At 36.2% G+C, this 14,513-nt stretch overlaps 1 protein-coding gene and 1 long non-coding RNA gene across 2 annotated transcripts; both read right to left on the bottom strand.

The window, feature by feature from the left end:
- Window positions 1-230: 230 nt before the first annotated feature.
- On the bottom strand, window positions 231-2,313 carry LOC145141028 (F-box protein At3g07870-like). Its single transcript, XM_079074387.1, has 2 exons — window positions 2,235-2,313; window positions 231-1,478 (listed from the first exon to the last, which is right to left on the bottom strand). The coding sequence occupies exon 2, from the start codon at window positions 1,452-1,454 to the stop codon at window positions 252-254; it is 1,203 nt and encodes a 400-aa protein (XP_078930513.1). The 5' UTR covers window positions 1,455-1,478; window positions 2,235-2,313; the 3' UTR covers window positions 231-251.
- A 1,970-nt stretch (window positions 2,314-4,283) lies between these two features.
- On the bottom strand, window positions 4,284-5,268 carry LOC145136375 (uncharacterized). The gene is made up of 4 exons (XR_013720424.1): window positions 5,204-5,268; window positions 4,932-5,120; window positions 4,550-4,681; window positions 4,284-4,479 (listed from the first exon to the last, which is right to left on the bottom strand). It is a non-coding gene; the product is annotated as an uncharacterized LOC145136375 (long non-coding RNA).
- Window positions 5,269-14,513: the final 9,245 nt, after the last annotated feature.

Below are 14,513 nucleotides of genomic sequence, written 5' to 3'. Positions count from 1 at the left end.
TTACTGTGTCACACATTGGATTTTACAAATGCTAATGGGGTGTCATCAACAATTAAATACGGGGAACATGAACGAAGCCAACTGGAAGTATTTGAGAAGTTTCGAAAATAGCTTCAAGATTAAAATCACTTTTGCAAAACCATAGTAAATCACTTGATAAAATTTAGAAGACAAAAGTAACATACTGAACTCGAAGGACAATTTGATACAAAAATGACAATGCATATTCACTATAGAATTTTTCTTGACCTTTAGAACTTATGAACTCTCTCGTGTTTGAAGTTGTGGAGTCTATGAAAGCTAGGACGATAAGTATATCCTTCCATGTTGTAGTCAAATCTTTCTGTGTCTATGACTATTTTCCTCCGAGGACAGTAAGCGTGTAGGTTGCTTCGACAAGATGCCATCAAAATAGTTCCATCTTTTAAACCTTTAATTATATACATGGTTTCCATTGTGAGTAAATCATGATTAGGGTTGATACTTTGCTGCATCACCAACTCTTTGTACCAAGATTTCTTGATCCCATATTCCTTCATCACCCAAACTGTGAATTTAGAATCGTAGGTATCACATTGACATAAACAACCCTTTAAGACTCCCACACTTTTATAAATCCAACTTTTGTCTCTAGCTTCGGATGGAGGAGATGGGAACAACTCAAATGTCTCATTGTCAAAATCAAAAGCACAAAGTTTTTCAGGGGAATCCTCGTCAACAACAATCCAATGAGCATGCCCGTTCAAAAATGGCCCATGGAATCCTTTAAGCAAATACGGTGCATGACCTAGACTTCTCCATTCGCCAGTGCCAAGGGTGTAGACCTCAGCTTCTACTAGGCTTGGCCGAGATTTTGAGGTAGGATCATGAGGTATATTCCCTTGGAAAATCCGTATCACTTTGTATTCCCGTGTAAGTGAGCCGACACCAAAACAATAAACAATTATTGCAATACTTTCTCTATAGTATTGTTGCCTAGGGAGGATCATATATTCTCTGGTGATTGGATTGCATATGTAGGTGTTATCACTTTCAGGAGCATATTGCCACAAACAGAGCAAACCATTGACTGACCCCACCAGCTTTATTTGAGACTTTTGGAAAATGGATGTAAGATTAAGGTCAAGGTTCATGACAGGGTCATGGTGTAAATGGTGGTGATCAAATTTGTCTTCAACCTCAATCCAGTTCAATAAGCCCGGTGAAGGGTGACCGAATTTGTTATTTTCAGAATGAATCATGAGACCTGTAGGTGATCTTGAGAGTTGAATATTGGCAAAGTAAGAATCGGAAATGTGATCCAGCCATTTCTTGCAGACACACTTGCAACGGATGATCGTCTTGATTGGGAGTCTTGAGAGAATATTGTCCATGACATGTACAGGTAAGTCTTCCATGCATGAATCGAGAAAAGACATAATTTTCTTAGTCTTGGTAGTGGTGGATGGTGGCATGGTGGATCCAAAACAATATTGAGCCTGGTTACAATATTATTAACATAATATAAAATAAAATAAAAATTAATTAATATATAAATAATACAATAATCAATGAGTAACAATCAACGGATAACACAATAATTAATAAGTATCAATTAACCGTCAATAAAATTGTTGTATATAAGTTATTTGTACCTCTTATAATCTAACTGGAAGTCATTATTCTATGTGAAAACTAATTTGTTTTATACCAATGTTTCAACCATGAAAAATGATTTGGATCATATCCCCGGTCTTCTTTTCTCATGAAGAAAATTGCACCTACCAAATTATCTTTTTACCCTTCTTTTGTTATTTTATATTAATAAGCATAACTTGACAAATACTAAAAAATAATTTAATAGCTATTGTGCTTACGTACCATATAAACTAATTCCTTTTTTTAACTTTCTTTTGGTATCAAATAAGTTAATAAACACTTTAACAGAAATAATAATAATTCTAATATACAAGCTGTTTATATAAGAGCAACCCCAAACATCCCTATCATGGCCTAAAAGAAATGTCTCTAACCCTATCAGTTTGTTTTGTTGCATAACCATTAATAACTAAAACAACAGAAATTGCTACTAACAATAACTTTACCACAAATAATTAATAATCAACAAACCATTAACAGTTAATATTTAACAACTAACAAATTTCAATTAACAGCACCTAACAAATACTTTAATAGTAATATACAATAATTTATAAGTAAAAGGAGAATTGATTATAAAATTAATAATTTTGTACCTAAAGAGATTAAGAGCTGCTGAGAAAGAAAAGTCTCCAAAACCTTGACAGCGAGATTCTGATAGCAGCAGCGGCAGGTCCCAACGGCGGCAGTAGCGGTGGTAGTAGCCGTGGCGATTGTTTTTCTACTATTCAGGGTTGGGATTCGAGGGAAGGATGCGAGACTAAAAAATGGGGTTGAAGTTGAATTACTAGGTGGGCCCAGTGAAAGTGGGCCACGTCCCCTTGCCGTTATTAGATTTCGCCAGGCAGTTTGGTTATATTTGTTGGTGCCCGTTTGTATTGGCGTATTGCATTGGACTCAACTGCTAAAATTAATTTGAATCTGATAATTAATTTTTTTTTAAAGTTATTTGTATTTTTGTGGCATATAGGATATTAAAGACTGACTTTAGGTCGTTTTGCTTATGGGCCTCTTACACAAGGAATTCATTGGTGTTGTTATTACACTAGCTACCAAGAAGCGTTACCTAGTCGAAGCTTGGTTTTTCTCTTCTCAAATTTCTTAGTAACTTCTACTAGTCGAAGCTTTGGGGTATTATGAGTTAAGTCAAACTTGAACTAATTTGGTGATAGATGGTCATTTCATGTACTGATGTACTTTCTTAGCAAGTTTTTAGAGTTGAGATTTATGTAGTATTTCTTATGAAAAGAGCTATAATTAATACAAAACTGGTATTTGGTCACGCAAAAAACATGTCAATACAGACATTTTATAACGGTTTTTTTTTCATTCAATGTGTAAGAAAATGTTGCATCTTTAAAGGTAAGTTATGGTGACATAATTGTGGTGACTATAACCTATAAAAACCTTTACTATAGGTAAAACCCGTCACCATAAGATGACATTTTTTATAGTTTTATTTAATCAATTTTTTATAACCTTCAATATAAACTATTTTGCCTCACAAGTTATTTTGTTTTCATGAATATTGTTAGTTTTTAGTGACACGTAATATATTAAAACATGATCATAAAGTAGTATTAGTCACATGTTTTTTCATTTGTTATTATTATTCTTGACTTTCAGTGACACGTAATATATTAAACCATGAACATAAACTACTTTTAGTCACACGTTTCGTTCTTTTGTCATGACTACTATTGATTTCTAATAACAGATCTTTTATTAAACGGTGACCATAAACGACAATTTGTCACATGTTTTTTTTGTTTGTCATGACTACTATTGACTTTTAGTGACACGTAATATATTAACCCATGACTATAAACTACTTTTAGTCACACATTTTTTTGTTTGCCATAGATATTATTGACTTTTAATGACACATAATAGATTAAACAGTGAGTATTATTTACATTCAATCACACTTTTTTGTTTGTCAGGACTAGCATTGAACTTAGAATCATTTTATGCCAAATATTGTTCAATTAACATCATGTACGTTATTATGATAAACAACTTAAATTAATAGACATACTATACAAATTGTCTAATACATGAAAAATGTCTGATACAATTACATATATATAAAATGTAATAAATGCTTAACAATTTAGTTATTAAAAAAATGACATTTGTTGGATTACCGAGTATTAAATTATCTCATAAAATTTGCCAATTGTTATTTAAGTTGTGTTTGTCACCGTTGTAAATCAGTGGCATGTGAGAAGAAGAAAGAGAAATTAAAAACTATGTATTTTTAACAACTTTAAACAACGAAAGTACATTTCTATTATATATATATATATATATATATATATATATATATATATATATATATATATATATATATATATATATATGATCCAATACATGAGTCGTACTTACTTTCACCCCTAGGGGTGAAAATGTTTAGCATACGGTAATCAACAACATCCACCACATAGGTAAATCATTAACAAATGCAAGATTGTTTCCTATTTGAACACACCATAATTATTCATCGCAAAATGCAAGAATAAGTTATAAATTGGTAATATTTATAAATGTACAATGTTGAAGCAGGAAAAACTTGAAAGAAGGATAATATAGTGACCAATAAAGCATCAGTTCTAGAATACTTCACATGATTTCCTGTAAGCCCATTCCTTTTCCATTATGTGTTGGAATTCACAATTTCATTCCAATTTTAATATAGGTTAGTAAATAAAAAGGATAAAAACAACCCTTTTGTAATCTCAATGTCGGAGTTGCCATGTTTATACCTATGGAAGTCTATCCTGTTGTAGGTGTGATGAAATGTTATGCCAGACCAAGATCAAGAACAACATCAACATATGCCTACATATTTGAAGCCTTAAATTAACAAACAAGAAAATCAATAAAATCATAAAGGAAGGGAGTTCAGTACCTCGATGGTTAATACATGTCCAGAACAAGAACAACATCAACATATCCCCACAAGAACTCTCACCAAACTGAAATGGATAATACTCAAAGGAACTCCAGCACCATAACAACTCCTTTATCCTCTAATAGTTCTCTGCTACCATAATTTTTAAGTAAAATCATTATTTGGATCAAATAAACAACTACAATACCTTATTACCCCTGCTTATACATGATTACTAAACATTAAAAACTAGATTGCTACTTCATGCATTTACCCCCTTTTTAACATTTAATAACTCCTACATATCGATTATATTAAATGTTCATGTTCCATTTTAAGACAGATGTAATTTTGAAAAGTAAATTTTCATTTCAACTAAATAATAACAAAACTTGCATACCAATGATGCATCTATCATTCTTGATTCCAACAAATCATCTCTTGCAGCCTGGTTTATGTTGTCTGATGCAAGTCGTTTAACTTCACTCTTCAAATTATTCAGATCAGATTTGCATTCCCTTAGTTTGGCAAGGAGCACAGCTTTCACATTTGGCTTCAAGCTTCTCGCCTTAAGATCCATTTTGCATATCTAAAGCAATATAAAAAGATAAATTTTATCTGTAATGTGTATATGAGGAAGTATTTCGTAGCAATAACATGTAAATATGATACCAGAGCTTCAGCTTGTTCGAGTCCAACTATTATTTCCAAAAGTTTCTACTTCTTTTTCTCTACAATTCAACAATGAAATTGAAATCAACGCACATGAAGAAAAAATGAAATCGAGTAACAACATACATATAAACCGTGAAATTCTTTGGAGCAGATAGACCCGAAATCGATGGAATGGAATCCTATTAACAAAAGAATCCAATGCATGACGCCTCATATCAATCGCTCTACGATTTTAAGGGAAAAAAACCCGATCGTGATTATCATCAAGGGTAAAATCGATGACTATTTTGCAATCAATAGGATCTGATGTCAGAGGGATTTTGGAGGAGCTGAGGATGTCGGAGGAGAAGGAATGACGGCCGAGGACAATGAGGAGAAGGAGCGACAACGTAAGGTTTTTTGTGGAGACGACGACAATGACAGAATTGGAGGAGTTGAGAGGATGCCGTCAATTGATCTATGTTTCTGTATCCAAAGATGAAATCGATGGCTTAGCTTCAATAACCGCTTATGAGAAAAAAAGGGGCTCATCCAAGGTTTTTTGTGGAGACAACGACAAAGATAGAGTTAGAGGGGATTAGGTCTACTTTTTTATTGAAAAAGAAGGAAATAAAAATGTTTAAGTTTTGGTAAAGAGGGAATAAATATTAAAATTTTAGTAAAGTGGGAAAATTGGAATGACAGGAAAAAATTGAATTTCCTCCAAATATTGGTTTCATTTTCCAACACTGTCACCATAAACCACTTATAAGGACATGTTTTTTTGTTACTATTTTTTTACGTTTAGATACACATAAAAATTAAAACATCACTATAAAATACTTTTAGTTACATGTATTTTTTAAATGTCATAATACAATACTTACAGTCACATGCTGTTATTCTTTTATATTCAAGATCATTAATTAGTCATATGAAATTAAACTGTTATCATAAAACACTTATAGTCACATGTTGGTGACATTTTGTGATAACTTTTAGTTAATATGTGACTAAAACATTACTAGAATTTGATAAATGACCTTTAGTGACACAAATAACCAAAAACATTACTAGAATTTGATAACTGACCTTTAGTGACACAAATAACCAAAACCATGACAACCTTTTTTTGAAGTCTATTGACATAGGTCCTTTTTGTACTAGTGTATGTTCCTTATATGAACTTGCCACATTGATTTCTATATATATTTATTGATTCAAGAAATATTGAATTTGATGATGTGATAAATATTGAATCTGATGTTTGATTACATGATTGATTATTCTTTTAAGGGAAAATGGCATGGAAAAAAAAGTGTGCTTCTCATCAGATCCAACATTTAGTGGGAGAATGTTGAGTCAAGAAATATTGAATCTGATAATGTGGAACAATGTATTTCAGTGTGCATTTTCAAGTTGTACTTTGATAGTGTTGGGTATTGTATGTTGCGTCATGGGCTTAGTTTTGTATATCCGGATTGGGCCTGTCCATCCGTGATTATTATAGGGTTTAGCTATAAATAGTGCATGCATGTATGCCTTAGATACGGTCGTGATTTTAGTCATTATTGCTTTGTAACCCTAAACACCTCTACAGTTGAAGTTCTTAATCGAGCTCTTATGAGGTGTTAAAGTTTAATCATTCGACATCAGTTAAACCATTCATGTGTTCTTCATTACTTCATTTAATTGTTTTTCTGCTTAGAATCTATCGATCCTACTAGAACTTTGTTTTAACAATTGGTATCAAAGCAGGAGACTGTGTGATCAATACACATTCCTTCTGTGTTAAGAATTCTTTAGGGTTTCCGCTTTTATCGAATATAAAGAAGTCGTCTTCTTCCTGTCGACGGTAACTCTTGTGTTTGATAAAACCCTAATCTCAAGTTTACAGGTCTGATTCTAGCGGTTCTAAGGAAAGGCTCACCATGTCTCACGAAGATTCTCAAACTAATCCCATCAACATCTCTAACAGCATTGGATCCACTACAAGGGTTCCCATTCTTTACACTCAAGACTATGAAGTGTGGGCGCATCACTTTGAAGATTACATGGTTGGATCTGAAGATAATGGTTATCTCATCTGGGAAGCAATCACACTTGGGCCGTTTGTTCACTCTGGAACGAACACGATGGTGAAGACTCAAAAGGAATATAATAAGCTTGTGGCGGAGGTAGATAAGATGCCACAGGATGAAAAGGACAAGTTGCTATGTAATGTGAAGGCCATGAGAATGATCAGATTCGCTTTGCAATCTGACACTTTTCGGTTAGTTGGTTCATGCACGACGGCTAAAGAAATCTGGGATAGGTTGAAAGAACTCTACTCAACCAATGAAGATCTAGAACACTCTATTCAAACCTTGCTGCTCTCAGAATTTGGAGTTTTCGAACAGAAACCTGAAGAGAAACTGATACAAACCTTCGATCGCTTCAATCATCTCCGTAGCAAGATGATCAAGCATGGTATAGAAAGAAAATTGATCGAGCAAAAGGTAACCTTCATGAATGGTTTGAGACCAGAGTGGATGGCAGTGGTTTCAACAGTGAAAGCTCACGAACAATTTAAGTCATACTCACTAGCGAAACTGGTGGGAATACTTAAATCCCATGAGAATGTAGTAACCAAGGAGGCAAAGATAGTTTCGGGTGTGGGATCATTGGCCCTTGTCTCTAAAGGCAAAAGTGTTGCAGAAGAAGAGGAGGAGTCAGATATGTCTGAGTGTGATCTTACAAGCGAAGAATATGCAATGATGGTCACCAATCCAAAGAAGTTTGCACAAAAGAAGTTCCCTGTCAATAAGAACCGAAACTGGCAAGGAAGTTACAGTTTTGAGAAGGTGAAAGAAGAAGCGAAGAATACTTCTCAAAAGGATGACGACAAGAAGGAAAGCAAGCTTGCCGGAGACTCTAGATTCGACTGCAATTACTGTCATGGCAAGAACCACTTTGCCAAAGATTGCATGCTGAGGAAGATGGCTGAGAAAAGGGATGGTGAAGATGATGAGGCATACTACATGCGAAAGTTGGAAGAAATCAAGAAAAAGAAGGCAACTAACAGTTCAATGAATGCCTTGATTGTGCAGGAAAATGTGGATGAAGATGAGTTCGGTGGCGTTGAAGTCTGGTCAACCGATTCTGAGGATGAAGAAGTGAGAAAGCCCACACATGGAAGAGCTTATGTGGCAAGGGACACAGGTTCGGCTGGAAAATGTTTGATGGTTACAGCTGGTAGACCAACCGAAAGTGAGTGTAAGGAGCCGAACCTGACTGAGGACAAGTGCTTTGCAGCCAAGCCCGTGAGTGAGAAGATCAATGATTATGATCGGCTGATCAAAAAGGTACAATCCATCCTTGAATCACTTAAAGTTCCAGTAACAAATTATGAAGAAGAATTAAATGAATTAAAATTTAAATTTTCTAACTTAAGTGGTAGTCTCATGCAAACTCGCTTAGCGAACTCTAACCTAACTGACCAACTCAGCAGGGTGTCTTCAAAGAGTGAGGAGAGAAGGATGTGGATTGAGCTGAAGGAGACAGAGTTAAATAGGGCTAGGGATGAAATTATTTATTTGCAACGAGACAATTTAAAGTTTTTGAAACAAAGGAATGTTTTTTGTTTAATTGCTAAACGCTTATGTACAAATATTGCTCAGTTGCACTTAAGTTGTGAAATAGGGAAAAAGATTCATAAGATGATCTTACCCTTCCTTGAATTTAAGGAGGATGAGGTCATCGCTGAATGTGAATCCATAATGTCCTCAGAAGAGACACCCATCGCTTATAAAATTGGACAGACAAGATAGAGACCTTCATTGACTCTAAGGAGCATAAGTGTATGCTCAAAAATCTTTTAGATGAAAATGATAGGTTAAAAATTAAGTCTGAGACCATTCAATCATTTGACTCGTCTAACGCCATATTAATTTCAGAACATAAAATGAATATAGAAAACACGTCTGAATTTGATGAGGAAAGTGAGATGAGCGAAATCTCAGTAGAAGACGTGGTTGATTGCTCTGAATTTATGAAGAGCGAAACCGAGAATGAGAAATCCCTCATATCTGAAAACTCGGTTGAATACGCTCGCCTGTCAAAGGACAAGCCACATAAACTCAAAGAGAAAGCAATGGTTTATCAAAAGGTTCAAACTATGCCAAATCAGGTATATGCTGTTACAAGGGACACTGCAAAACAAACAGTAGAATTGAAAATCTTGGTCGACAAAGACAATGCTGAAGGGTGCGACGATTATTTCTGGTCAGCCCCTATTGATAACGCAGACAAAACCATCGGCTTATCGGAGCAAACCTCATGGAGGGTAAAAGGTAGATACGTTGCAGAACCCATCAACAAACCCTCGAGTTTTGACAAACCAAGCACAAGTGGAACAAAAGAGATACCTGAAGAACCAAAGAAAACACCGAATGTTCCTTCCAAGACTGCCGAAACTTAAAAGGAGAAGCCAAAATCAAGCTTCAATATTAATAAATCTCAAAAGGACTTAGCTGAACAGAAACGCCAAAGAAATCAGAGATACATGAAAAATCTGAATGAGCGAAAACGGTATTGGCAATCTCAAAACCCTAACTACGTTCCTTCCAAGAAAGAGTCAATTGTAAAAGAAAAGGAAAAGCCAAAAGGAAAAGAAAATTTTAGTCCAAGCTCCTACTATTCCAAAGCTCAGAACCGAACGTCTAGTTTCGGTTCCAACACCAGCGCTCAGAACCGAATGTCAAGTTTCGGTCACAACGTCAAGGCTAACAACCGAAAGTCAAGTTTCGGTCCTTCCTACTCCCAAAGAAAGCCGAATTCAGTGAAGGACATCAAAGGAAAGGGAAAGCTTGATTCAGATTCTGATATCAATAATAAGAAAAAGTCAGCTAACCCTAGAATTCAGAAGAAAATCCCAAAACCATCTAACAACACACCATCTAATACACCACAATTTAAACAAGATAAAAACAAAATCAAGGTGTTTACCATCAAAAGAAAAGACCAAACAACTCTAATAAAAAGAACTTATTTGGTTGATATTTCTACTGCTATTCCTTTTTTGTAAAAGACTCACAAGGGCCCAAGAGACTTTGGGTTCCTAAATCTGCTTGAATTTGCAGGTTATTAGTGACGAGCAGTTCGATGACGAATGGTACATAGACAGTGGCTGCTCGCGTCACATGACAGGAAGGAGGGAAGAACTGAGGGAGTTTCGGTCCCTTAAGGATGGTGGATGTGTGAAGTATGGAAATAACTCTTATGGCACAATCAAAGGATATGGAATGATAACCAACAGAGACTTCTCGATTCGAAAAGTAGCTTATGTGGAAGGGTTACAGCATAACCTCATCAGTGTATCATAATTGGTTGTGGGAACTGGTTTGAAGGTTTCATTCGATGATGAGGGATCAAAAATAATTGAGAAGCAATCCAAAAGAGTTCTGTTGAAGTCTGAACGCAAGGGAGAGATGTATCCTTTAAATCTCAACCCAATTCGAGGAAAACCAGCAATATACCTGCTGTCAAAGGCGAACTCTGATGAAAGCTGGTTGTGTGAAGGGTCCAGTTAGTGGTTTGGTCTAGGCTTTCATTGTAATAGTTCTTTTGAGTCTTTATTGTGGTTTAGTAGGTTGTTAGTGAGTTTATGGCCCTGTGGTGAGTTTACGGCCGTAAGCCTGTTTACGACCGTAAACCCTGTTTCCGGCCCAAGTCCACTATATATAGAGGTTGTCTAGGTCATTATTAGTTGTTGATGCCACAGAGTTCACGGCCAAGTATATCGAGTTGTACCAGACGTTTTTTAGTAATAAACGTGTGCAAGCTTGATTTCTTTTCTTCTTCTACTCGTATTCTAGTTTCTTTGATTGCTTGATTGCTTGATCATTGGTAAAGATCCGTTTTGGGACTTACAATTGGTATTAGAGCAAAACCGGTGTCAAAGCATCATTCAATCGAGTTTTCGGCTGTTTACACGTATACTCTTCACTGTTCGAGATTGGGTTTGGTGTTTTTGTTGCTAAAGGGATAGAATCTACTCCAAAAACGCGTTTTCGAAGAAATTCTGGGAGTTTACTGCCAAGAGATTACGGCCGTAAACTCAAGAACATTCATAAACCGTAAACTGTGTTCTTGGACCGTAAACAAGGCATCTTTAATAACCGTAAACTAAGCTTCAATAACCGTAAACACAAGACCGTAAACGCTCAGACCGTAAACACTCTAGCCGTAAACGTCCGACCGTAAACTCAGTTTACGGCCGTAAACACCTTGACCGGAAACTCATTTTTGACATTATTTCAGTTTTAATTTCTTATTTAAAATTTAATCATCAATGGATTCTCAAACTCAAACACATCTTCATGAATTGGATACTGTCATGGGTACAACCACACGTATTCCAAGACTGTTGTCTGCAGATGGTTGTCCTGAATGGAAATACCGGATTGAGAAGTACATTAAAATGAAAGACTTCAAAGTTTGGAGAAGTATCATCAAGGGTCCTGTTCGAATTACTATGACGGTTGGAGGACAAGTGATTGACAAAGCCGTTGAGAACTATACAGATGATGAATTTGAGAAAGTCGAACAACAGGAAAGGGCTTTGGCCACTCTAACCATGGCCTTATCTCCTGATATAGCTCAAGGTTTCAGAGAGTATACTTCAGCTAAAGCTTTGTGGGAAGCCTTGATTGAGGTGTATGAAGGAAATGAAGACATGAAGGAAAGTCGCCAGGATATGTTGCGACAGAAATTCAATATGTTTAACTACATTCCTGGAGAAACCCTGGAGGCACAGCTACAACGATTCACAACTCTCACTACTGAGATGAGCATATCTGGGATCTTCTTGACCAAGTCCGAGATAAATAAAAAACTACTGAATGCTCTTCCAAAGTCATGGGACATGAATGTTGCTGTGATTAAGAAGACCAAGGATCTGAATCGCCTTACTCTTGCTGAAACTATGGTGATCATCAAGGCTTGTGATATTGATGATAAACAGCGAGAGATTAACCATGTGAGCTCGTATTCGACTGCAAATCTCGGAATTTCCTCTAACAATGCTCTTTCATCAATCATCTCTTCCTCAGGTCAAGCATTTACTGTTCAACAACCTCAGATTCAAACCTTTACTACTGCATCATCCATGCCTAATTCTCAAAGCCTGCCATTTGTCACTCCACAAGCTGTTCCTTCCTCCAATGTGCCAGTTGTAGCCTTTTCCTCAAACACAAAGGAAAGTGATGAAAATCTTGCTCTCGCCACAGGACTTGTTAACTGCTATAATGCTTTTGTCGCTAGAGAGCTTCCACCTCAGTTGTCATTTGCTGATCTGGACCAGATTCATCCAGAAGATGTGGAAGAGATGGACATTACATGACAAATTGCTATGGCAGTATTCAGGGCGAAGTAGTTTGCTAAAAAGACAGGGAAGAATAACTAGGAGATGAATGCTGATAAAAAGGTAGGGTTTAACAAGGGAAAGCTATGATGTTTCAACTGTCATGAGCCAGGTCATTTTGCTCGTGAGTGCCCGAAACCGGATCGAAGGTTGAACAATGATATGACGATGGTTGCGGTGGGAAACAATCGTGGAGGTGTTGTGGCCAATGGTGAGACTGATATGGTTGTTCAGTCATTTGACTGGGAGGACCAGATTCAGGCTCTGAACATTTCAAAACCTGAAAATGCTCACCTAGCCCAAATCAATGATGATGCTCCCTTGAAGAATGATGCAGTTGATCCTGAAGAGCAGATGATGGAGATGCAGTTTGCACTGATGGTATCTTCTACTTCCGAGCCCAAGAAAAGCGAGGTAAGTTTACCCTCTTGTTCTCAAGCATGTACTGATTATGTTAAACTTCTTCATGACGAAATTGCATTATTTCGTAGAGAAGTAGAGGATCTTAGATATGAGGGATACCAACTTAGAAAATGACAAAAACCCCTAAAGGCCCAATTAGAAACAAAAATAAAGGACTTTAAGAGAATTCAGCAGGACTACAGTGAAAAATGTGAAAAATATGATTACATCAAGAGACAGAATGATGAGCTAATTAATGAACTTGATACATTAAAGAGACAATTTGAAACTGCAAATTGTGATTTTAGAAGATTTGATGTATCAAGCGAGGTAGTTGCCAACATGATTGACCATTGCCTGCAGTTCAAACGAAACCAGCAAAAGGGTTTAGGATACGATAATGTACCTCCTCCTTTTAATCATACATATCAGTATTAACCCTTGTCTAAAGAGGAGATTCCCAACGAACCATTCATGGTTTATGGCAAGCCATCTGGTTTTGTTTCAAGAGGATTTATTAATGTTGAAAATACTAACGTTCTACTTCCCCTGCAGATCAATCCTTAGATCAGTCAAAGCACGAAGTTGAAGGATCTGTTTCTGATAATAAAACTGAGTCTGAACCTGATGTTTTTGTTTCCCATGAAAAATCTTGTGTTTCCGATGTTAAAAATGACAATGGTTTTTGTGATACTTCTGCATCTTCTTCTGCTGAATTAAATTTCTTTGACATATTTGATGAATTATTTGCTAATCCTGATGTTTGTGATGCTTCTAATGAAAACACATCAATTCCACAAGTCACACCATCTGATGCACCCCCACTTATCTCACAACCTGTTTCTCATACATGTTCTTGTGAGAAGAGTAAGAGTGTCATTAAAGAAAATAAATCTGAGAAATGCAGTACCAGTTCCAGTAATAATAAACAGATTTGTTTTAATTGTGGTATCGGTGGTCATATAGCTAGGAATTGTCAAAATAGGATTTTTGTGAACTATATGTCGCCAAGAGGAGAGAACGAATCTAGAGGAAGGTCTTTAATTAGAAAGTCCTCAAGAACTTGTTCTCGGGATGATGATTGGAAGGATGATCGAAGTAGAAAAAGGGCGGTCTTTCAAAAGAATAAAATGGGTTTTCAGAACAAAGTTCCAAACAGTCTGCCAAAACCGAACAAGGCTCCGCCAAGATCGGTTTCGTCAAAGAGCACTTCTGGATCTTCCACCACTTTTGGTAGAATATCCAGATGCTCATTGCAAACTGATAAGAAACATATTTCAAAACCACCTGTTACTGTTAGAAAACCTAAATATCATTGGATGCCCAAATCAACTTCCAATCAATTATCAGCATCCTCTGAAAAGATTAGAAATGCGGATTCAAAATTGAAAACTTTGTAAGATCAATCAGACAAAGTGAAAATGCAACCCAGGACAGTGATGACCTGGGTTCCCAAATCTAAATGATTCCGCTCATTTTGCAAGGACAGTTGCGGAGGAATGTCGTCCGTCCTTGGTACGTCGA

Source organism: Lactuca virosa, chromosome 9 (assembly GCF_052849685.1).
Source record: "Lactuca virosa cultivar CGN04683 chromosome 9, Lactuca_virosa_CGN04683_v6, whole genome shotgun sequence".
NCBI classification, from domain to species: domain Eukaryota; kingdom Viridiplantae; phylum Streptophyta; class Magnoliopsida; order Asterales; family Asteraceae; genus Lactuca; species Lactuca virosa.
This window is presented reverse-complemented; position numbering and strand designations above follow the sequence as displayed.

What these genes read in the sequence shown, in the direction of transcription:
- LOC145141028 (XM_079074387.1), bottom strand. Translation starts at nt 1,454, where the DNA reads ATGCCACCATCCACCACTACCAAGACTAAGAAAATTATGTCTTTTCTC.